The sequence below is a fragment of the Microcaecilia unicolor genome, chromosome 4 (assembly GCF_901765095.1).
Source record: "Microcaecilia unicolor chromosome 4, aMicUni1.1, whole genome shotgun sequence".
Taxonomy (NCBI): domain Eukaryota; kingdom Metazoa; phylum Chordata; class Amphibia; order Gymnophiona; family Siphonopidae; genus Microcaecilia; species Microcaecilia unicolor.
This window is the reverse complement of record NC_044034.1, coordinates 276,680,294-276,705,881: the sequence shown is the minus strand read 5'-3', so window position 1 is coordinate 276,705,881 and position 25,588 is coordinate 276,680,294. Positions and strand designations below refer to the sequence as shown.

Below are 25,588 nucleotides of genomic sequence, written 5' to 3'. Positions count from 1 at the left end.
GCACTGAGTAAGCTCCATTCAGATAGATGAAATGGTTAGAAGATTTTCTTGTGACCATAAAGGACAAGCAGGAACTAATGGACATTCACTAAGCATTTGGTGGTATCAGTAAATAATACTTTGGGATATGTTTACTAAGGTGTGTTAGCGTTTTTAATGGGCCTTTAATGTTATACATCTATGGGCGCGTTAACCATGCTAACGCGTCTGTAGCACACCTTAGTAAACATAGGCATTTGTGAATTAAAAATGGCACCTAAGCTTATGTAACCATGTGAAGGAAAAAATATAAAATTACCTGGAGCCATTGATGTCATTGGTGGGTCAGAGAGGACCCGGTTCAGGGTCCAGAATAGGACCAGGTCTGCCAGGCTCAGGATTAAAGCAGATGTGACTAACTTCACTGCCATGAATGCTAGTAGTGCAGCTGGGAGGGAAGAAGCCTGAAAAGTGGCTGGTGTTAAGCCTGGGCCACTGAAGTGAATGTCCATGAACACCTGCACATGTTCGATTCTTGGCCTGGAGCTCCAGTAGAAGCTGGGGCCTTGATTTTTGTGGCTCTTCGGTGGGCTGCCACTAAATATCGTGGGCAGCCACTGGTATTGAAGAGGATTCAGTTGTCTAGGAAGCATCTTGGGACTAAGTTAAGAAGTCTTTTAGGCCACCTGGTTTCTTATTTTAATTTTAAAATGTGAAATTTGGAGCTTCTGAACTTGGCTCTGGAGGTTAATTTTAAAATTTTATTTTTGGTAGTTAAGGGGTCTGGAGATCCTTAGGAGAAGTTCTAGGGTAGTGAGGTTCTTGAAAAAAATTAATTTATGTGGTCAAAATAGTGGGTTATGGTGGACTGGTTTTAAAGATTCTAATTGTTTGTTTTGGGCTGGCATCTCTTGGAAACGTTTTTGAAATGGTGCTGTATTTAGTGTGAGGGGATGTCGATGAGATTTTGGTGATTTTATGGGAAATTTAGGTGAAAACATGTAAGCATGTTTAAACATGTTCTAATACACTGGAGAAAATTATGGTGTCTGTGGTTTGAATGGATTAGGGGTTTTAGGTCATGTGGAGGGGCATAATCAAATGGGGCGGCCAAGTTTTCCTGGAGCCGTCCTCACAGGACGGCTCTGTAAAGAGGCGGGGAAACCCATATTATCGAAACAAGATGGGAGTCCATCTTTCGTTTTGATAATACGGTCGGGGACACCCAAATCTCAACATTTAGGTCAACCTTAGAGATGGCCGACATAAATGTTAAGATGGTTGACCTTAGAGATGATCGTGCTCGGTTTTCGGCCATAATGGAAACCAAGGACGCCCATCTCAAAAACGACCAAATCCAACTCATTTGGTCATGAGAGGAGCCAGAATTTGTAGTGCACTGGTCCCCCTCACTTACCAGGTCACCAACTGGGTACCCTAGGGGGCACTGCAGTGGACTAACTGATGCACTAACTGAACAGAAAAAGCCCTTCCCTTACTGATCCCTTAGCGATTCAGAAAGGAACAGGCATGCATGAAGGAAATCGCATGCAAATGAGCTGCTCGCTGTTAGCTCATTTGCACATGATTTCCTTCCTAAGGAGGGGAAGCCAGTGCAGAGCAAGATGGCTTCATGCACGCAGACAAGCTGCATGTATAATAGCCATCTATAACCTTAAAAAAACACAAGTCCAGGTGAAAACGTCCAAGTACTCATCAGGGACGTCTTTTATTTTTGAGTATGGGTGAAGGACTTCCAAGCATTAGGCGCCTTTGCTATGCCTCCATCCCTGCAACGGGCAGTTGAGGACGTCCAAAATGTGGATGTTTTTGTGAGAAGGACGTCCATGCATTTGCTATGCCTTTGACACCCCCTTTATTTATTTATTTGGATTTTGGATCACAAGTAGCAGCAGTGGGATTTGAACTGGCCACCTCTGGATTGCAAGACCAGTGCTTTAACCACTAGGCCACTCCCTTGAAATTTGGCCATCCCTTTTGGGGGGGGGGGGCAGTTCAAGTAATCCAAAATGTTTAAAAGAAGGACATGCCTTCGCTATGCCTCCGCTGACACACACACACCTCCCTCCCCCCCAGAGAACTGCATACTGCTGCGATGGACCTCAGTATGATATTTGAGGCTGGCAAAAAAGTTTTTAAAGTTCTTTTTTTTCAGGGTGGGAGACAGTTAGTCACCACTGGGGGAGTCAGGGGAGGTCATCCCCAATTCCCTCCGATGGTCATCTGGTAAGTTCGGGCACTTTTTTGAGACTTGGTCGTAAGAAAAAATGGACCAAGTAAAGTCGGCCAAGTGCTCGTCAGGGACACCCTTCTTTTTTCCATTATCACTCGAGGACACCCATCTGTTAGGCATGCCCCAGTTCCGCCTTTGCTACGCCTCCGACACGCCCCCGGGAATTTTGGTCATCCCCGCAACGGGAAGCAGTTGGGGATGCCCCAAATCGGCTTTCAATTATGCCGATTTGGGCGACCCTGAGAGAAGGACGCCCATCTCCCAATTTGTGTCGAAAGATGGGTACCCTTCTCTTTCGTAAATAAGTCTGTTTGAGTGATTTAACAAGAATTTTTATGATAATTTCATTAAAAGTATGACTTTACCATTATAGTCTATGGAAAAAAATTGGTTTTCAAAATGGAGATTGTTCAGGTTTCAGTTAAGTTCTGTGACTAGAAAACCCCCCTGAAAGTTCTGTATTCTGAGACGTGATTGTTTGACAGAAGTCAGGTGGGGTAAACAGAACCACCATCTCCTTTAGCAATGGCTTGGCTGTCTATTGGGAGAGGGGCTCAAGACACTGAGAACAGTGCATGTGAAAGACAGAATTTTGGGTTTAAAGTGGTTGAAAGTTGGACCAGTGTTCACAAATGCAATTATTAAACTAGGTTTAAAATTTTATTTTTCTACCCAGTATGTTAGAGAGTGCCTGAATTAGGTGTGAGAGCATCTGAGAAAAGTGGCTAGCTGTTTACTGAGAGAACTCAGCTCAAGATAGGTTTTTGCCATTTTCTTTAAAAATACATTTCAGATTCTGTTCCAACAAGGCCAGACCTTCAGGGCCTAAGTGTACATAGGGCCTTCATCTATGTATGTGAGACCTATTTAGTGAATACTGGCTTGAGTGATATTGTGGTATGAAAGGCTTAAGAAATTTATGCCTCTCACTAGTACAGGGAAGTAGTAAAAGAATAGGTATACCATAGATAAGAATTTTGTTTATACATTTATTTAAGAAGATAGAGGCCCAAACAGTGTCCCTTTTTCCACAAACAACAGATAATGTATTTATTCAGGGAGACAGATTTTCTCCTTTAATTTATTAAAGAATAAGATAGTAGGTGACAGCATCTGACTGCAGAAGCTGCACCCCAACATATACAAAGAAGGAGAAGAGACGAAAAGACGAGAGAGACCAAAGTGTACACAGATAAGTTGACATTCACACCTGGGAAAAGAAAAAGAACACTAATACACAACAGAGAATATAGTAATTTAATATGAAATACTTACCTGCTAGAACGAGAACTAATTTCAGGGCACCTGAAAGACAGAAATTAAGCACAAAGGGTCACTCCTAAAAGAAATTAGGGTAGAGACAATAGAGAGTAAAAAGGGCTAACAATTAGTATTACTAATCTGATAATTGCTGTTCCTTAGGTCCAAGGTTTGACATAGCTCCAGATCTGTTTGTAGGGAAAAAATTTGTGTATTACACAGAAAGTTATTCAGTACAACCTATTGAGAAAAGAAAAAAAAGAGCATTTTTATATCTTTAGGAGTGACTTGATGCCTTTTTAATTATTTTTATTTTCATTTGTTATTGACGTTTTTATTTGGGACCAATGTAATTTATGATTTTTATTGATTCATTTTATTTATATTGTGATTGTTCTAATAAACTGCTCACTTCTTCAAATTATTGGTCCATCCAAAATTGTGGCACCCTTGTTAAGGCTGGCTGGGATCCCCAAGCCCCTCCAGTTGAAGAGGTCCTTCTTTGGCAGCCAGAACACTCCTATACTCGTTGCTGCCAGCAGCACTCTCTCTGAGCCGCGCCTGCACCGGCTCACCCCATTCCTGTGCATGCTTGGTCTTTGTGCATGCGCAGGAGGGAAGAAAGCTGGCTTAGTGGTAGCCCACAGAGAGTGCCACTGGCTGCAGCGAGTATGGGAGCGTTTTGGGTAGCTGGAGTAGGACCTCATCAGTTGGCAGAGCTTGAGGATCTCTCCCAGCTCAGGTATTGATTGAATTTGGGGTCATGGGGGGGGGGGGGCTAAATAGTGCCTAAATTGGCATATCTGGCTGCACTCCGATGGGTAAGATTCGTTTGACCAAATCAAAAGCTAAGGTCTTGCCAGTCTCTCCTCCTTCCCACCCTATGCAGCCAGGCAGCATCATACTCTCTCTCTCTCTCTCTCCTCCTCCTCTTCCTCTCCATCCCCTTCCCCCATATTTTAAGCTTGCTCTGCTTTTCATTTCCCCTATGGCCCAGCCTTCTATTTCCCTCCACTCTGCAGCAAGCTCCAATGCACCTCTGATTATTCCTTTGTCTTATCACCTTTATTTTGAGAAAAATATTGAAATGGCATCCAGTTATTATACAAAATGGTTAAAAAAGTTAAATACATGAGGCAGTAAAACTCATCGAAGTTTTACAATTGGAATCCCCTACACTGTCATAGATGGAAGAGAAAAGCTCTTTCATTAAGCAACATCATCTTGTTATCTAGACAAGGTGTGAAGGTCAAAAGTGATAGGTTGATTGATGGGGTAAAGAGGGAAGGGTGACAGAAACTAACGCAGTAAGCATCTGATGTTGCTATGACTTAATATTCTGCCATGCAGCTGTTAGCATAAAATGACTAACACAATATTCTTCATCTCATGTCCTTGTCACAAACTAGATGTCTTTCCAGAATAAGCAATGGCTTGTTCTAGGGCCCCGAAGGAGCCAGTAAATGAGCAGGTACTACATGGTCTGCAGTTCACCTTACTCACATGTGATCTTGTCATTAGCCCCATCTGATCATGCTAGTCTGTGATCTGCCAGTCTGCATGCCCAATGTGGGTCAGGTATTGCCATATTGACTAGTTTCTATTGGCCCTCTGGGAGTGTTCAGCATCTCTGTCTAACTGTGCAAAGCTTTTCATTTTGTCACTCAGTTGGGTCTTCCCAGCTGTTATATCTAAAGACTCCACATTAGTCATAAAGTGGAGGCAGATGGCAAATGCCTACTTTGCTTTATCTGTGTTGTTAACTAGCTAAATGAACAGATTTTAACTGTAAAATAAGGGGCTGACATTGGGTAAGGGCAAAAGCAAGCCAGGACTTATAAGTTTAGCAGGCCCAAACTAAATGAATAATTTTCAAGTTTTATTTAGTCTTGATATACCATCCTAGAGTGCACTGTCTTTGTGGTTCACAATATAATAATAAAATCATTAAAAATAAAATGAAAAGAACTACAAATACTAATAGGAAAGTGACAGTCAAGAGATAGGAAGAAAATAGAAATAGGAGACAGAATATTCAATAAAAGCAGACTATTGGTGGCTCGTTGCCCCACTTTTCAGGAAGACAAAAGGAGGGAACCCAATGCAAACTGGCAAATTTGGTAGATCGATTTAATCAGGAGGGAAAGCATCTCAAAATAAAAATGTTTAAAATTCTGATTTAAAGGAAGAATGAGATGGTTCTAGTCTTAAGTGTAATGCAATGAATTCTACAAGATGAGAGCTGTCACATGAAAGATCCCAACGCGGATAGTGTCTGTTCTAATGAAACGAAAGGAAGGAATTGTAAGGCGATGGTGTGATGATCGGAGAGATCAGGAGGAAAGGTGCCAGCACAGTCACTGTGTTTATATATATTCAATGGTGCTAGTTAAATAAATAGCACCACTAAATATACATGTAAAGTTAAGCACTGATGCTGTGGTTAACTTTAAAAGCTGGCCATCCTGGTTGAATATCAGGCCTAAAGTTCTTAGATGATTTAAGGCATTGAGGGGCCCTTTTACTAATGTGCATCTAAAACTGGCCTTCGCTGGTGTAGGTGCATGTTTTGGATGCATGCTGGTCCATTTCCTCAGCGCGCCTGGAAAAAAGGCATTTTTTTGTGTTGGAAAATGGACGTGTGGCAAAATTAAAACCAATGCATGTCCATTTTTGGCCTGAGGCCTTACCACCACCCATTGACTTAGCGGTAAGGTCTCACATGTTAACTGGGCGGTAAGCGTTCAACGCGCATCAACTGCTGATTATCACCGGGTAAGTGCCACACGGTAGAAAATAGAAAATATTTTCTACCCTGTGTTTTGGGCGCATGCCAAAAATGGAATTACTACCTGGGGCATGCAGTAGCCAGGCGGTAATGCCAATTTGACACATGTTGGAGACGTGTAGGCACCTATACGCCTTTGTAAAAGAGCTCCTTTGTTACTCATCTGTTACTATATAGTACAGGGGTGAGTAAACCTTTTGGCCTAGAGGCTGTATTGGAGCCATGACTATGTGAGGGGAACTGCTGCAATGTGTGTTTAGCTGAGGTCTAGGACTAAGCTTTGGGTGCAGTATTTAATTTAGTTGCATAGTGGAGACATTACATTACATTATACAGAACGTATAGCCTGAAGATACATATGCAGCTCAATGCGGGTCACATGATCATCAATAATTGAACCATTTATTCAAAAAGTGTCCAGAAGAATTATATAATCACAAATGATCTCATCTAATTCACTTTCCATCATGTATAACAAATTTTCAAAATAATAAAAGCCTAGTGGTTAGTGCAGTGGACTTTGATCCTGGGGGAACTGAGTTCAATTCCCACTGCAGCTCCTTGTGACTCTGGGCAAGTATGTAGTTGCAAAAACCTCAGAAAGGCGGTATATCAAGTCCCATCCCCCCCCCCCCCCCCCCCCCTTAAGCATCTTTCTGAAATCTAAATAGTTTCTATCTAATCTAATTTGTAACGGTAGGGAATTCCATGCAGAAACAACCTGATATGAAAAGGAAGATGACAAACATTTTACAGATCTTTCACAGTAGGATAGCACAATAATGCTAAATCACACAATCTGTGAAATTTATGACCCGATAATAAGTGAACCAGTTCAACCATGTAAGGTGGAGCCTCTCCATATAAAATTTTAAAAACCATTACACCTAATTTAAATTGGACCTTGGCTTCTACTACTACTACTACTATTTAGCATTTCTATAGCGCTACAAGGCATACGCAGCGCTGCACAAACATAGAAGAAAGACAGTCCCTGCTCAAAGAACTTACAATCTACTGGGAGCCAGTCCAGTTTCTAGCATAAAAAGAGTCATTGAATCAAATCTGCCTGAGTAGATCAATCGGATCACAGTATTTTTAACTATCTGTAAATGCCTTATGGAAGCTTTAGTACAGACAGAAAAAAAATATTAAAATAATCCATTCTTGACAAAATCAAAGTTTGTACTGTAAGCCTAAATGCTGATTGATCAAAGTATTTTATGATGATACAAAGTAAGGGAACTATCAACCTCCACAAGAATTTTTAACAAAGTCTCAAAAGAAAATTGATCCATCCGGTGGTAAAACGTTGGGATCTCAATGGATGGTCAACAGGAACCAGCCACAGAAACTTAGTTTTAGCCCTATTCAATTTAAGACTATGGGATGAAATCCTATTTTCAATTAAGTTAAGGCAATTTAAAATGCCTTTCAGAGCAGTGGGCCAATCATCTGAAATGGGATATAAAACCAAAATATCATCAGTGTAAATTAAAAATAAAATGTAAATCAGCTTGTTCCAAAACTAATCCCAATGAATGTATCAAAAGATTGAACAACATAGGAGATAGAGGGGAACCCTGAGGAACTCCACAGAATGCCCTCCAAGACTCAGACAGAACTCTACTACCTTTAACTCAACATGATCAATTTAATAAAACACCTTGAAGCAACCTCAAAACAGCAGCCTGAACACCCAAACCACTTAACATAGACAACAAAAGTTCATGATCCACCAGGTCAAATGCACATGAAAGATTGAATAAGCACCACACATTTACTTTGGCTTAGTAACGTTTTTTCCATAAGCAACAATTGAGCATACGATGGTTTTGATACTAAAATATTTCTGAAAACCAGATTGAGAAAAGTGTAATGTATCATGTTTATCCGAATAATTCTCTAATTGCTTGATGATAAAACCTTTCATCATTTTAATACAAATGTGATAGAAGCTATTGGTCTATAATTACTTCTTGCATATTTCCCTTTATATTCTTAGGAATGGAGTTAGAACAATATTGTCACTTGTGGGTGGAAAAACTCCTAAGCTCAATTGTGTATTAAACCAATTGGTCAAGATAACATATTTTGACAAAGCTTTTCTAGTATCATTCATAGTAATTTTATCAAAATGTGTCTACAACCTATCCACTGGAAATGCCTCATGTCATTTCGGCACTACTGCTATGCTACCACAGGAGCCCAATGGTAGTGCCTGCCCCCAGCGCGTGCAATTTCTGGCACTTAATTTTTTTTTTTTTTTTTAGTGCCAGGGGCTTACCCGATGGTAATCGGGCAGCCCTGCTCACTTACCTGCCCAGTTACCGCCATGTTGTAGCGGGAGCCCCTACCACCTCCTAAATGGGTGGCGGTAAGGGCTCTCCCAGGAAATGACCCTAGGTATGTCTAGAAATATATTCAAAGAACACTTCATACACAAACTGTAGTACAGATATGAAGAACAAATTCCAACCACACACTGTGCACTATATTATATGTACTCTTATAGTGTTAGCACGATAAATATTCACAAAATTTTTTTCTTTGCAATTAAAATATCGAAATAGAACTCTTTTGTCAAGCACAAATAACCAGCACTTAACTTCTTGGAGCAATCCCGATGGGCAGATGGGGTATGGGCACGAGATAAAAGAGATCAGTTCCCTTGAAAAAGTCGGTTGCGAAACGGATCCCTGTCAGGATTGCTGCAAAAACTTAAGTACTGGTTATTTGTGCTTGACAAAAGAGTTCTATTTTGATATTTTAATTGCAATGAAACAAGAGAAAAAACTGAACTTTTTTGACCCATGATTGAGCTGTATACCTATTTAGTGCTTAAAATTGTCTGTGCTGTGGCACTGAGCACAGTAGGCTTCGGAGGTCTTTTTTCCTCCTAATGAAAAAACTTAAAACCCTTAAAACAGAAAAAATTTTGTGAATATTCATCGTGCTAACATATATGAATATATTTCTAACCACACACTGTGCACAAAATTATATATACTGTTATATAATATTGTGCACAGTGTGTGGTTAGAAATATATTCATACAGTTTTCATAGGCAACTACAACCTTGGGCCCTGTTTATGAAGCTGCACCGTAGGCACGCTAGCGTTTTTAGCATGCACTAAAAATTAGCGTGTGCTAACATTAAACTCACCCATATATTCCTATTGGTGTCTCTAGCATTAGCACACGCTAAAAACTCCAGCACACCTTATTAAACATGGGCTTTTGTTTCTAAAATTTAAAGTTAAATCAGTGGCTGTTGTAACTTTCAATTCACTCTGCCTAGTTAAATTCTCAACCCTAGTTAAAGAGACTAATAAATTAAATAGTTTTTTAATTTAATCTAGTTTATCCCCTCTCACTAATTTTGAATAATAATCTTTCTTTTTAGTGGATATCTTATGTTTGTAATGTAATCACTAACTACGTTTATTTTCAACTGCAGGATCTTTCCTCCAGTATCCCACCATTCCCCTCTTTAATAATTACAATTATTGATCGAACATGGACTTCAGTATCTCTGTGAAACTCATATTTCATTATTTTTTTTCGGTGCAGCTGCAGTTTTTGCTGACATACGACCATATGCCCATTTCACTCTGAATTAAATTATTTCAGAGGCATCTCTTTTCTTGAAAACATGGGAGAAGAGAATTCAAAATAAAATGCTGTTTGGACATTGGTAAACTGGAAACTAGGAGCCCTTTTACTAAGCATCGGTAAGCTCAACGTGGGCTTACCGCTCACTATTCTGGAACTACCGTCGGGCTACTGCAGGAGCCCAGTGGTAGTTCCCATCCCCTGCGCACACTTTTTCTGGTGCTACAAACATATGTTCTATTTTTGTAGCGCCGGTGCTTAATCAGCAGTAATCAGGCAATGCCCTGAGCTGCCCAGTTATCACCAGGTTAGTGTGGGAGCCCTTTCCACCACCTCAACGGATGGCGGTAAGTGCTCTCCCCAAAATGGCCACGCAACAAGTGGTTCACTTACCGTACGGCCATTTCTTTTTTACCAAAATAGACAACCTTTTACCTGCTGCAGTAAAAGGGAGCCTCAGCACATGTCAAAAACAAGTGCTGACGCTAGCACAGGCCCCCTTTTACCACAGCTTGGTAAAAGGACCCCCAAGAGCCCAATATTCAGCCGGCAGTGATCAGCATTTTGAATTTCCATTATATCTGGAAATTCAATGCCTAGCTCCGGCATTAAATTTCTAGCTATATAAAGCCAGCCAAAATATATTTGGTTCTGTGATGTTCGGTACCTAACCGACTACAAAGAATTGCATAAAGATAGGACTGCCATATATGCGGTTCTATTTATATGGTTAACTTCAACCGGTTAAGTACCAAATATCGCATTTAACTGGTTAAGTGCCACTCTGCCCTTGGAATGCAACCAAAGTAGCTGGTTTTGACTTGGGCATTAACTGGGCATTTTCAGGGGTATTATCTGGCTAAGTGCCACTTGAAAATGTCCTGTTAGCCCAGATAGGCCATTTAAATGACCAGGGGCCTCTCCTGTCAATTTAAATCATTTTGAATATCAGACCCTAACTGTTGCTTGGGTTTTACTACTGAGGCAGCACTGCTCAAATAATAATAGAAAAAGTGAACATAGAACAGAGCAAACACTGGGTCAGCATGGCACAATGATATGAATAGCAACACTCAATTTGTTGTGCTGGCGTTGGTGCCCATTCCAGTGTTATTCCTGGTGCCCATTTCCCAGATTTGTCTTGAATAAAGCTGAGGCCAAATGAGTGGTCATCCTGCTTTCATCATCACTCTGAGCCTTGAATATCTGCCTTCTATGATGCCCTGATATTTGTATGTCATTAAAGGTGGTCCCTGAGGGTTTCAGGTGATTACATCAGCAGAATGACCGAAGGATAAGTGTCAGTAGGTTGGATTCAATATAGAAAGTAGCAGGGTGGATGGAGTAGGCCAAAATTTAGGTGCCAGCGGGCCAGACTCAATATTAAAAGTTGCAATATGGTTGGACAAAACTTTAGGTGCTGATAAGTCAGGTTTTGTTCATGGGCTGTAGTTTTCTCACCCAAGATATAGTAGTTACTGGGTTTTCCATTAGCTTTCCCATGGCTTACAACCTTTTTTCCTTATTTCAGGTAGTGCATTTATGGCCATTAACTAACACTGTCCTTTGATGTTGGCTTCAGATATTCTATTATTCTATAACAGCTGTCATTTAGAACAGGATCTAGTTTCCTGGCCTGGACAGATCTTTCCCAAATACATATTCTGCAATAAAGCATCACAAAGCAGTGGCAATGGTTCACAAAGTAATTGGAATGATGTCCCCCTTTGAAGTAACCATGTTCTGTGGATGTTTTTGGAGAGTCTTCAATGTAGATGCTGACGTTTTCTTTCATTTTCTTTTCTTTGAAGAAAAGTATTCGATCCTCAAGTAGGCAGAGTTCAATTGATTAATTAGTAAAATTACATCCCAGGTGATGTTTAACTTTCCTTTAGCTTTTCAGTTGTGTAGCTGACAGGCCAGCACCAGGGCTGTTAGAGAGAATGAGCAAGGTAATTGTGGGCATCAGATACCAGGCTGGTGGAAATGTGAGGTGTTCCAGGGCACCACTATCGTTTTACATAAATGGTGAAGTAAATTTCCAGTGTAGCCTCATCATCAGAGAAGAAATCCTCATTTGTCCTTCCTCCATGGCCACCCAGGGCACTATTTAGCCAACTGAATTCCTTACTATGTCTTCTTTAGGTTAGCACAAAACTAGTCCTTGTCATAAGCTGAAAGTTTCTTCAGTGAACATATGAGTCTATATTCAAGTGCATATGTGTCTTTTGACATCAAGTTGAAACCTGTTATTGAAATTAAAGGCTGATCCAATCGTAATATAAAATGGCTTGGGCTAAACAAAATTAATTAATTGGGATTTATTAACCACTTTTATGAAGAGATTCACCCAAGTGAGCAGCAGGTACAGTTTAGCATATAACTTACAATTTGTTTAACAGCATACAATGGTAAAATGACCAAATATAAATATAAATACAATCAATGAGGTAAATTTGGAAACAGCAAATTGAAACCTAGTAATAGGACTAACATGAAACAGTATCAGAAATATACTCATTTAACAGAAATATGATACATGTTAGTATAATAAAAACAATACCATAATAGATGGCATAGAACAACATTCAAATAACAGATAAAATATGATGTCAGCACAATACCAAAGAAAAACGTAATAAGTAAGCATCAAAACATTGGAATAACATAGATATGATGTTAATGCTGTTCCTGCAATACAATGAGACGTCTTACTGTGTAGCCAGTGATCAAGTCAGATATATAGATGGTAATAAAATGGGTAGTTCAAAGTCAATTGGGATAAATAGATGAGCGGCTAAAATCAAGACAAGTTCTATGTACAGTTAAACATGATATGAAGAACTGGTCTAAGTTCTCCCACTACCAAGATGTCTAAAAAGTATCAAAAACGTTTAGGACATAAATATGAACCTCACAAAATTGACCATGATAAACATTGAAATCCATGAGAGGGTGCCTATGACATAGGAAACGCTCTACACAGGCAAACATGTGTGTGCCCTGCCCCTTCACATCTGTAAAGTCCCCTTCCCATGGAATCTGACCATTTACCCCGGATTCTATAAAAGTCACCCAAAAAAACATGCCAAAATTTTGACACGATCCTGAAATGTACATACAACTTAACTGGGTAACAAACCAATTAATGGCAATAATTGGGTGCTAACAATCAATTATTGATGTTAATTGGCACCAATTAGGATTGGCACATGCATCTGGCTATGCACTATTCAATAAGGCAGTGTGCCTAATGCCCATAGCACGTATCTCAAAAGGGGGCATGGCCATGGGAAGAGCATGGGCATGTCAGGTGCATTCTGAAAATTTGAATATTGGGTAACTGCGCCTAAATTGGGTGCCGGTATTTACACCAGGTTTCAGCAGGTGTAAATCTGGCACCCACGGATAGGCATGAGATCTGTGCTTAACCACTATTCTATTAAGGGCACGCATCCTATACGTAATAGTGCTTAGTGCCGATTTTTTTCCAGCACCTCATTTGGAGCGCAATTTATAGCACCTGCATGGAAATACTTCTAGTACAGTTCTAGCAACAGCAATAAATGTGCAGCATTATATAGAATTTGCATGGAAAAATATGTCTTAGTGAGTTTGAGCAGCACAGTGTCAAATCTCAAAGAGACAGCAAGGGATCTCGAACACAGTGTGGATCAAACTCACTGAGAGCCATATAGTGCCATAAAGAAGACTGCTACTGTTTCAACAGCAGTGGCAGCACAAAAATCCCAAGCACTCTGGGAAACTTCTAGTTACCATGGTGAGCGAGCACCTGGAATTCAGTTACCCTTGGTCTATCTATAAGAATGTTTACATATTTATCTTTGTCCATATGGGTTCTCAAAGATTTGTCTATGTTTTCTTGGTAAGTTCATTCGAGTTGTACATAATGATCGGCTAATGTTCTATGTTTTTTTCATATTTTTGTATACTTTTATAAACCATCTGCTCTGTGACTGAGTGAAGCAAAACTTTTAATGTAGTTTTCTCAGCTAACTTCATTCTCAATTGTTGCTTCACCACTGTTATGTGTAAATAACGGTCAGTAATGCAACAGTTTTTCTGATTGATCTAAGCATTTGCATATGTCAGTGGTTCCCAAACCTGGTCCTAGAGGCACCCCAGCCAGTCAGGTTTTCAGGATAGCCACAATGAATCTTTGGTCTGATCCAGTAGGGCAATTCTTATGTTCATATGTAGTTCATAAATTCCCTAGGGTAATTTTCAAAGTAAGAGTATTCATGTAACTTCCATGTTGGAAAGACGTAGGTTTCCCACACAGGGAAAAATATACAGATACTTTTTATGCAAACTCACTCTTAATGGCAAGAAAAAAATTTAATTCCAACAATGTAATATTCACCGCTATGAAACCCTTTGGAATTTAACAATAGACATAACCACTTTATAAGTTTCACAAGACCTCAGCTGTGCAACTCGATGAAACAAATTCATGCCATCAAGAATTATGCACTGGTCTTTTCATCGTCACTGGTCTTTTCATATGTTAATTTCTTGTAGATTACTAATTATTCCCAGAGGGAAAAAAATTTTTAATATATATTTTTGAAAAAAATAAAACTCTCCGCCCGATATTCAAATGAAAATGTCCACTAAAACAGCATTTAAGTGGCTATCTCTTGATATTTAGTGCCGGATAGCCAGATCTCCAGCACTGAATATCACCACTTAGCAGCTTAAAGACAGCTGGTTATATCAGGCGATATAACCAGATAGCTGATGATTTTTAAAGTGGGAGTGGCCAAGTTTGGCGGCAGTATTTGGCCACCACAATAGGTAGAATAACTTTGGTCAGTCTCACTTTAAGTGTCTTGCACTGAATATCAGTGTGGCCAGTTAAAATCAGACCGGCCCAAGCTAAACTGGATATTCAATGCCGGTTACCAAAAATGGACTGGCATTGAATATCCGGGTTTAGCGCCGACTGTGGGAGACAGCCCAGCTATCTCTCGTGGTCTGAATATTGGGGCCACCTATCTTTGTCAGCTCAAGGGTAAATTGTCCGACATGACTCATGTTTCGCAAACTGAAAGACCAGTGATGATGGTTGTGCATAAGTCTTGATGACATGAGTTTGGTCTATCGAGTTGCACAGCTGAGGTTTTGTGAAACTTATAAAGTAGATTATGTCTATTGTTAAATTCCAATGGGTTTCATAACGGTGGATACTTTTTATGCATGCACAGTCATAAAATTACCCACACAGTTAGTAACCGGATTTAGGTCCCATGATTGTAGAATTCCAGCCGAAGCCCAAGTGCATGGCTTATATCTGAAGGCTGTCACTGCAATAACTGGAGTAATGGAAGTTAAGAGGGGATATCCTGACCTGAAGATGAAAGTATCGCCTTTGAAAGCTAGTCAAAAAGGTAGAGCTTAGATTTGTGCACAAACTAATTAGTCAATCGGGTGCTAACAACCAATTATTGACATTAATTGGAGTTGATTACACTTAATTAGCATTAATTTGGATTTGCACATGCATCTGTCTATGTGCTATTTTATAACACTACACGCCTGAAATATCTTGCACGCAACCCAAAAGGGAGCATGGGTGGATCAGGTGTATTCCAAATATTTAGGCACAAAGTTATAGAATACCGAGGTTATATGCCCAACTTGTGCGCCAGGATTTACACCAGGTTTCAGCCGGCGTAAATCCTAGCACCTAAAGTTAGGCATGGAAATCCATTCTAAGGGCCCTGTTTACTAAAGTGCACTGTAGGCGTGCTAACTTTGTAGCACGCATTAAAATTTAGCATGTGCTAATAATAGAGACACCCTTATATTCCTAGGGTGTATCTAGCATTAGTGTGCAGTAATTTTTAACGTGTGCTAAAAAGTGTGCACACCTACAGCGTGGTTTAGTAAACAGGGCCCTTATTGTTTTTCCAAAAAGGGTGCTCAGCCCAAAGTACCCTTTATAGAATATAGCGCTTAGTGTGGATTCTCCCCGGTACTTAAACTCGAGTGCCATTTAGTGAATGTGGCCCAAAATATATTGTTAGTTCAATAAAAAAGATATTTTAGCTTCATTTTTGTGTTTTTTCTATTTATTATATTCTGGAGTTGCAAAACTAATTTTTCAACTTTTCTTTGTGAATTTTAATTTAAGTTTGTACATCTCAAGATCTGAGTCATTCTGAGAAATATCTGACAGCTGGCACATTTGTACTACATTTCTAAGGTGCTTGAGAGACCCTTATCTGATTTTTTTTTTTTTTTTTGGGGGGGGGGGGTTATGGTGCTTTACCAACCAAACTGCCCAAAGCAGTGTACAACACATTAGCAATATTACAATAGTCAATAATATAGCACACAATGGGAGTATTCTACTATACATAAGACAAAAAAATAGGACATTTTTCTTATCTTTTTTTCTGGCTGGTTCGTTCAGGGGTGTGCTGGTAAATTTTTAATAGCGAGCTCTCCCTCACCGGGCATAGTCAACCTTGCAATTTGGGGGTGGGGGCCATGGGTGGACTGGTAGGGGCATATCTTTGCTGTCAGGGGTGCTGAGCCCCAACAGCCAATAAATGGACTGCCATCACTCCCTGCTGCTTGTTTCTGGCTCTGAACGGCATGCTGGGATTTCTCTTGCACATGCACGAGAAGTCCCAGCCTGCTGCTCAGAGCTGGAAGCAAGGAGCAGGAAGCAGCAGCAGGTCTCAGCATCCCCGCCAGCAAAGTAAAAGAGAATCCAGGAAGGGGCCCATGCTCACATTTTGGGAGCCAGTTGTTAGTCATGGCAGGCCTACTTTAACAACTGGCTCCCAAAGTTCTTTAAAAACTTAACAAATGGCTCTCGTGAGCCGAGGAGAGTCCACTCCAGCACACCATTGGGTCCATGTCTTCTAGACCATACTCTGTCCAGCTCCAAATATACTTTCATTAAAAGTTTACATCTGAATTAGTGTGGCTGTTACCTATGAAAGTTCCATAAGTTTTTTGAATGCCTTGCTTTCAAAGGTTGCCTTTATTGGCTCCGGGTCAATTCCGATTTCTGATATGTACCACTATAGAAATATTACAAAGTTAAAACCAATTCAATTTTCTTTGTCAATGCAAAGTCTCTGATTTTTGTTTTCTGTATAGCGTGGCAATTGTAATGTATGGCAATTAGTTCCCAGTTGTTATGATTGCAATCAGCACATATTGCATGATGCTAGATTTTAAAAAACAAAATTGTACTTTAAAGTAAGATTCAGCTTTCTTTGCCTATTTCTGTCTTCCTTTACAGAAGCTGCAAAGAATCAATCCTTCTTACTGTGATTCAACCGTATCCTGTAAGTATGGCTTCTCTTAGCTAATATTCCACCCAAAGACCGTCTCTGTCTTACTGCAGAGCTTCAGCATTGTCATAAATACAAAGAACATATATACCCCTAGGAATACAGCAAGTAGTCTCAGCCGTTTCTAAAACATCATTAGGATCATTTGTTACAGGCTTGAATGGCAATTCTAATCATGAATACATTTTTAGAAGAAATCTTTAAATGCTTCAAACTCTGAGCTTTGTATGAAATGCCAAAAATGACTTTAGTGGATCACTGCTCTTAGAAATAAATGAACATAGGTAAAGAATCCAGAAAACTGGAGTTTGTGAATATCAGCTTGTACACAAATTAATTAAAATTCAGAAGGACAGACAACAAAGTAACAATAAATACATATAACCCAGGCCTAAAGAGGTGGTGTTTTGTGCTTACCAACACCAATGAGTACAGAAAAGAATTTGTATAACTTAGGGCTCCTTTTATTAAGCGGCAGTAAGCCCAACATGGAATTACCGCTCGCTATACAGGAAGTACCGCCAGGCTGTAGTGCTGGAGTGTACCTGGCGGTAATCGGGCAGTGCTGTGTGCTTCCCAGTTACCAATGGGTGGCGGTAAGGGCTTCCCCAAAAACTGACCGCACGGTAAGTGCTTTACTTGCTACATGGCCATTTTCCGCAGTAAGGCGAGACTTCCCTTTTACCAGCTGCGGTAAAAGGGGGCCTCAGCAAGCATGTAAAACACACACTGATGCCAGCACCGGCCACCTTTTGCCGCAGCTTGGTAAAAGGGGCCCTTAGCAATTGTGTCCTGAAGGGCAAGAAGAAGCAAATTGCCCTGAAGACTACTGGGTGACTCTAAAGAATTACTGAAAACTTCCTTGCAAAGTGAATATCCAAGAAACAAAACATCAAAGATGACCAACAAAAGCAAAAAACAAAAAATATAAAAATAAAAATAAAATATATATATACTGTATATAAAAAACGTCAAAATTTAAAATTAATCATAAAACATGTATTTAAAAGATGAATCTATCAAAATCAAAAAATTACATAAAAAAGACGACACTTTGGATGTAAAAATGAAGAATCAACTTTATTAGCCAAACTGTAGCAGGGAGAAAGGGACTCGACACAGCTGTGTTTCGGCCATACTGGCCTGCATCAGGAGTCTTCTCTGCCATCTGTTGATTATTAATTCTATCCAAATATAAAAAGAATATGTGTGTATTACCAATAAACTGAAGCTATAATGCTCAATTGTACTGGAAACAAAGTTGTTGCGCAGAGAAGATCAGAGCAGAGTCTCTGATCTGATGCAGGCCAGTATGGCCGAAACACAGCTGTGTCGCGTCCCTTTCTCCCTGCTACAGTTTGGCAAATAAAGTTGATTCTTCATTTTTACATCCAAAGTGTCGTCTTTTTTATGTAATTTTTTGATTTTGATGGATTCATCTTTTAAATACATATTTTATGATTAATTTTAAATGTTGACGTTTTTGATATATATATATTTTATTTTTATTTTTATATTTTTTGTTTTTTGTTTTTTGCTTTTGTTGGTCATTTTTGCTGTTTTGTTTCTTGTTGATTTCCTTGCGAAGACTGGTTTCTTCTGTTTTTTGTACAAAGTGAATATCCATCCATGCAGTTTCATGTGTGGATGTCCTTCCACAGCTCCAAGGAAACTACAGATCATCTTATAGTTTATTTCAACCTGCCAGAGCACTCTAGCTGCCAAAACAGTTCTGAGCAGTGTTTAGACTAAACATTAGAAAGGAAAATGAACTCCATTATAGACAGTAAAACTCAACAGTCACATAGAAATATCAAAATACAAGGCAAGGAAGAAAGAAAAGGAAAAAAAAAAAGAGATTGAGCAGTGATCCAATTTTCTATTATGACAAAACATTTCATAATATATGTAAGTGTTTTAGACCAGTTTGATTGAACAGGGCACACACTCGAAATAACATCTGCATATATGAAAAAAATTAAATTAGCTTCCTCCAAAAGAACACCCAATGATTATAATAAAACACTGAACGAAGTAGGAGCACCTTTTACAAGTCAGTGGTAAGCCCAATGTCACGATGGTGACTGTTTCCTTGTCTGTGCTCACCTCGCCCTCTGGTGGCCAGAGCCGGTGGCTACTGTGGACTGTCACACATTCCAGACTTCACCCGAGTCTGGTCCAGATCTTCCAGGCTGCCAGACTTGCTTTTCTTGTTTATGCCTGAACAGTACCCGTAGCTTCCTTGTGATTCCTGCAGCTGAACTTCAGCTACTGATGGGCTTTATTAACCACCTGGAAACTTCTGTGTTTGCCTTTGCATCGTCTAAGGTCCCTGGTATGTTGGTATGCTCTGTGCACTTCTGCCTAGTCCAGTTTCTAGTCTGAGTTCCTTGTCTGATTCTAGTTAGTTTGTGTGTAGTTTAGCTTTGGTTTTATTGCTTAGTTCCTAGTCTTGTTTCTGGTCTGTATTCCATGTCTAGTTCTTAGTTGTCTGTGTTTCTTTCTTAGTGGCTGCTTGGCAGCTTTCAGTCCTTGTTCTTGAGGCTGTCTGCTTTCTACCTAGTGTGGTATTGTTTGTCTGAGAGTCCTAATCTAGTATTCTGCCTAGCCTCCCTTGTGTATTCTAGACCCTGTGTGTATCCTGTTGGTATCCAGTTCCTGCCCTGTCCTGTAAATCCTGCCAGCCGCCTGCACCCAGGGGCTCAACTCCTGGGGAACGGCAGTCAAGCACAGGTGAAGTCTAGTTGTTCCTGCTCTGCCTGTTCCAGCTTGTTTGCCTCAGCTGCAACTCCAGTCCGGGGTTCCAGTCCTGTTCTGCCTTGTCTCTGGTTTGGGGGTGGTTTTGCCTGCCACTGCCCCTCCACGGCAGTGGTCCAAGGGCTCACAATCCCAGTGTTCCGTGAGAAGCCTAACACCCAATGCAGGCTTACCGCTTGATAAAAATGAAGTACTGCCAGGCTACTGCAGCAGCCCAGCGGTAGTTCCCACCCTCACTATGCATCATTTCCAGTGCTACAAATATATTTTTATTTTTGTTGCCCCGGTGTGTACCCGGCAGTAATTGGGCAGTTAGCGTGGAAGCCCTTACCACCACCTCAATGGGTGGTAGTAAGTGTCCCCCTCCCCCCCCCCCCAAATGGCCATGCGGCATGTGCTTCACTTGCCGCATGGCCATTTCCTGAGAAAAAGAAAGACCTACCTTTTATCCGCTGCTGTAAAAGGGGGCCTTGGCACGCGTCAAAAACACACACCGATGCCAGTGCAGGCCCCCTTTTGCTGTAGCTTCATAAAAGGTGCCCTATGTGACAAGGGAGATCCCTGCAGAGCTCCACAGGGTGATCTCCAGTAATCTGAAAATCCCTCATTCCATTTTACTGAATAAGACCTACTGGTACGAAAACCTTGAAACCACTTTAATACATATCCAGAAATAACAAATGCTCAAAGTAAACAGGATTTCATGATCCACTAGATCAAAGGCACATGAAAGGTCGAATTGGATTAGGATGACACATTTGCCTTGGCTGAGCAATGTTTTTCCCAAGGCAACAATCAAACCGAACACAGTTTCTGTACTATAAAACCTTTGAAATCCAGATTGAGAATATTGTAAAATATCATATTTATCCAAATATATTTGAAGCTGTTGTATAACAAGACCTTCCATTAATTTTGTTATAAGTGTTATAGAGGCTATAGGTCTGTAATTACTCACTTCATTTAGATTTCCATTTGGGTTTTTTGGAATAAGTGTAAGAATAATACTGCCTTTATCTGATAGAAACATACTCTCTTGAAACTGATTATTAATCCATTGAGTCAATAGATGTATATATAGTAGAGAAGCATCCTATATAATAATTTGTGCCTCCAACGTTCCATGGTTAGCTGGCTGTCTGGGTGCGTAACATCTCCTGACGTCAGCCAGCCTCCAGCGTTCCATTCTCTCTCACTGTCCCGCCCTCGCATCAAAATGTAATGACATCAGAGGAGGGCGGAACAGTGAGAGAGAAGGAAATACTGGAGGCTGGCTGACGTCAGGAGATGTTACGAACGGAACATTATGGAAGCCAGCCAGCCAGAGAACTTTCAGGTACAAATCGCTGGACATGGAGGGGAGGAGAGAATCACGGAACATCGAAGCGAGGGGATGGGAGCAGCACCACGAACATCATCTTTCACTTTCAGTAATACAAGAGATGCTGTCAGGCTGTGTGTATGCGTTTTGAGACCTAAATGAACATCACTTCCCTATTTCTCTCTTCACCTGGAATTTCCACAACATGATTTTTTTTAGAAAAATTTCAGCTATAGCCTTTTTTTTCTATATGATCTGCTCCCAAAGTAGAGGTACTGGAGTGGAGTGGTCACCTTTGCTCACAGGGATAGCACAATACACAGCCCCCACCACACACACACACACAATCCTCTCATACCGATAGATGGGATGGGAGGAGAGGAGAGAATCGCGGGACATGGATGGGAGGTCAGGGAAGAGGAGAATCGCTGGACTGGGAGGGGAGGGAAGAATCGCTGGACATGGAGGGGAGGGCAGGGGATACAGAAAAAAAACGCTTACATGAGAGCCTTGCTAGGACCCGTTTCATTGTTGACGAAATGGGCTTGGTTCAACTAGTATTTCATTAATTATGTAGGACATGCATCTAAAGTACATGAACTTAGCATATTTCAGCAGTGCTCTCTTAATATCACTGATAGTGATTTTATCAAATTCTAGCCAGATCCTATCTGCCAAAATGGCAGCATTAGGTAAGACTGCATTCATAATAAAATCATTTCGCATTGGCAACTGTACCCCTTATATTCTCAACTTTATTTTGAAAATATTGGGCAAGTTCCTTATCTGCTAGAATTTGCTGCTCACCTAGCTGAACTAAATCCTCAGATCTAACAAAGGAATCAACTGAATTATACAGTTTTTTAATATCAACCTTATCTCTACCCACTAACGAAGAGTAAAATTCTTTCTTCTTTTATTTTGAGATGGTCCTCTTATAAGCACAAATTGCTATTCTCCAGTTATGTTTATTTGCCTCTGTGGGAGCTCTCTGCTATAACCTTTCCTTTTGTTTACACTCCCTTTTTTAAAAAAGCAATTCTTGATCAAACCATTTATTAGATCGCCTAATTAATCTTCTTAGAATACAGAGCAATTTCATCCAAGATTTCCTTACTTACAATATCCCAATTGGAAATCAAAACCTCAGATTGACTTAAATTTTGGTTTACCTCCTCGTCCACTCTGTACCAAAAATTTGAGGGCTCTATCTTACCTCTTGAAACTGTAACCTGCTTTTTCTTATTCCTCATATTTGAACTGTCTCTCCAATGCAACACAAAATCAATAAGAAAATGGTCAGACCACGGCACTGGTAAACATGAATTAGATTCGAACATACAGTACTTATTTAGATTATTAGATAATGCCAATAAATCTAATTGATGGCCTTTCTCATGTTTGTTTAAAATTGAGCCAAGAAAGCCCAGAGGATTCTGAACATTCCATTGCATTCCCTACTGCAGGATTTGCAATATCATCTAAATGTAAATTTATATCACCAGTCAATAAAACGTGATCATTTTAGACTAACCGTTTTGCTACCAACTTATAAAAGGAGTCTTTACATTCATTCCATTTTCCACAATTAAGTGAGCCCATCAAAGAATCATCTCTAATTTCACATGACACTACCTCCATAGAAGGAGAGCTAATCTTATCTAATATGTAAAAAGACATAAAATAGCAAGTCCACCTCACCGCCTAGCCTTCCTTGGCAGATGAACAATTTTATATCCAGGACGGCATACATCTCTCAATCTAGGGTCTGCATTCACTGTCAGCCAGCTGCTTATCAGTTACTATATCCCTAACTATATCAATCTTATTTGCCACACATCTGGCTTTTACATAGGCGCAGGGGATTGATGTAAAGGTTTCATTAACATCCAATGACTTAGGAATCTGCATCAATTGCCTAATCTTAGTCCTGGTATAACCATTATAGGAGTAAACCTTACTTTTTTCCCTGTATGTAACTCTACTGACTGTTTCATGTGGCATTCTAACTGAACAGTCCACCAAATTTCCCCTGCTAATTGAAAAAGGTCTCTGATGTTTATAAGCAATAGTTGAAATGATATCATGCCAAGCTTGGAGATAAAAGTTAACTGATAATTCCTCCCATCCCCAAACAAAAAAAAACAAAAACAAGAAAAAACACTATCCCCTTCATTATTAAGATCATTACTCTAAATATCTAAACAGAAAACACTTTCTAACCAATTGTTTAAACAATTGAATCTGGTTTAAATGGTTTTTACCTAAACATATTAATTTTAAAACTTTTTAAATACAAAGTGCAATAAAAACAACTTTTTACACAAATTCATTTCAGTGTTACTTTATTTAACAACTATCTCTATAACACACTCAACTAAGAATTGTGTAACATCTCTCTGATTCTTAAATTTAAATTAATCAAAAATTCCTTCAGATTGGAGTTAGCCCATCCAAACTAAGTCTGTTTCTTTAGTGTATTTCTGTTTCTTTAGTGTATTTCCCTCTTTCCTGACTAACAGGATTTGTCTGAGGTATATCAGTTAGTGCATAATTTGCATTTTGGGTAACAGTAAGACCAATCCTGATTCTAAAAGGGCAGGGTTACAATAAGGTCAATGCACTGAACCAATGAGGTAGGATGGGCAGTCCTCACTCTTTCCTTTATTGGTTAGTAGCTTGTGATGTGCAGAGTGAAGAGGTCATGTGACCGCCATGTTCTTTCTTGCCTGCTCGCCAAGTGCAAGAGGAGGGTGCCCACCAGTTTGTTCCTCTTCTGATAACCATAAACATAAGTTTGATTTTGCGTCTGTCCCAAAACTGTGGACTGTAGTGGTGGAGGAGTACCAAAAGTATGGCCTTGTCTACAACACTGTACAGAAAACAATTACAGATTTTTAAATACCTTTTAAATAACACCAGCTCTGTGTTGCCAGGTTTTTAAAAATGTTTTATTGATCTTTTTCAGAAAATTGTTAACAGTCCAATACCAGTACTGTAATAAATAAATTAAGCTACACTGGCTACACTGGCTCTGTGTGTTTTCTTAAATAATGGTATGAAAATGGTAACTTCGGTTATGTGCACACTCCAGTTAAGTGCAAGTAAAAATCCAGTCCGGAACCCTTCAACTTAACCGGAGTACACTATGGTGTAGCCATAGGTGGGCCCAGTAGCGCACATCATTAGTGTAGCTGGTGGGAATCCCCGGGCCACGCCAGCTAAAGAGTCCTCGCTAGAGTTTCCTCCCCTGTCAGTCTCATCCCTGGAGCAGCCAGCAGCACATTTCCAGCTGCTGATGCTGGCATCCCCCCCCCCCCCCCCCACCGTGCATCTTCAGTTCAATTGGCATGGGAGGGGGTAGTGCTGGTGTTGGTGGCTACAAATGGGCTGCTAACAGCCGTGAGGATGAGACTGTTTGGGATTCTTCAGCTGACGGGGCCTGGGAATCCCCACCAGCCAAGTTATTTATTTTTAATGCTTTGGGGGTGGGGGCATAGCAGGCATAGAGGAAATACGGGTCATGTCCACTTGGTTCACCCCCTGGTCCACCCAATAATTGAGGTCTGGCTACGCTACTGGAGTGCACTGTATTTTCAACAGGGTATACACTTGAGCTGAGCAAGGGTGTGATGCCCACTTACACAAGCACTTCATAGAAATACTATAAAATATGTGCACCTGTATAGTGCACCACTGGAACTGGGAATTGTACGTCTAGTATTGGATTTTATTAGATGTTTTGGAATAAATATTTTTTATTGGCATTTCTCCTGGAACATTCTTGTAGTCACTTCCACTCCCATTGTATCCTCCTTGCTGTGATTTGTGCAAATATTTGGTTTTCTCCTCATATTGGCATTTAGGCATCCACAGTTAAACCAGATCTGTGTCAACTATATACTCATGGGCCGATGCTCAAACCTCCAGCACTGTGAGGAACAGCGCCGAAAAAAATAACAACTTCCCAATGCTCAACACTAATAGTTTCCAAATTTTATGTGCGCTGTTAGTGATGAACATTGGGAAGTTAAAGGGGAGGAATGTGCCTGGCACATGTGCACAAGAGCTGTGCAGTAAGCATAGCTCTTGTGCATAGGCCTAGTCAAACTGGGGAGCCCGTGCAGGAACTCCTCCCCTGAGCGCAGTGACTCTGAGCGCAGTCTCTTTTTTTAAAAAAACTACAGGAAAGCCTGCCCTTGCTATTAAAAACTCACCTTCCTTTCTCTTTTTGGAATGCTGAACTTCACTCCAGATTTTTTGTTTACCCTTCAGACTT

The 25,588-nt window shown here is 40.2% G+C and overlaps 1 protein-coding gene across 3 annotated transcripts in view; it reads left to right on the top strand.

Moving 5' to 3' along the window:
• FRMPD4 (FERM and PDZ domain containing 4) overlaps positions 1–25,588 on the top strand; it is a 474,706-nt gene that overhangs the window by 364,967 nt on the left and 84,151 nt on the right. For all 3 annotated transcript variants that reach the window (XM_030201595.1, XM_030201596.1, XM_030201597.1), the window contains one exon: positions 17,180–17,225. In XM_030201595.1, coding sequence (XP_030057455.1) covers positions 17,180–17,225 — 46 coding nt within the window. The remainder of the gene's footprint in view (positions 1–17,179; positions 17,226–25,588) is intronic.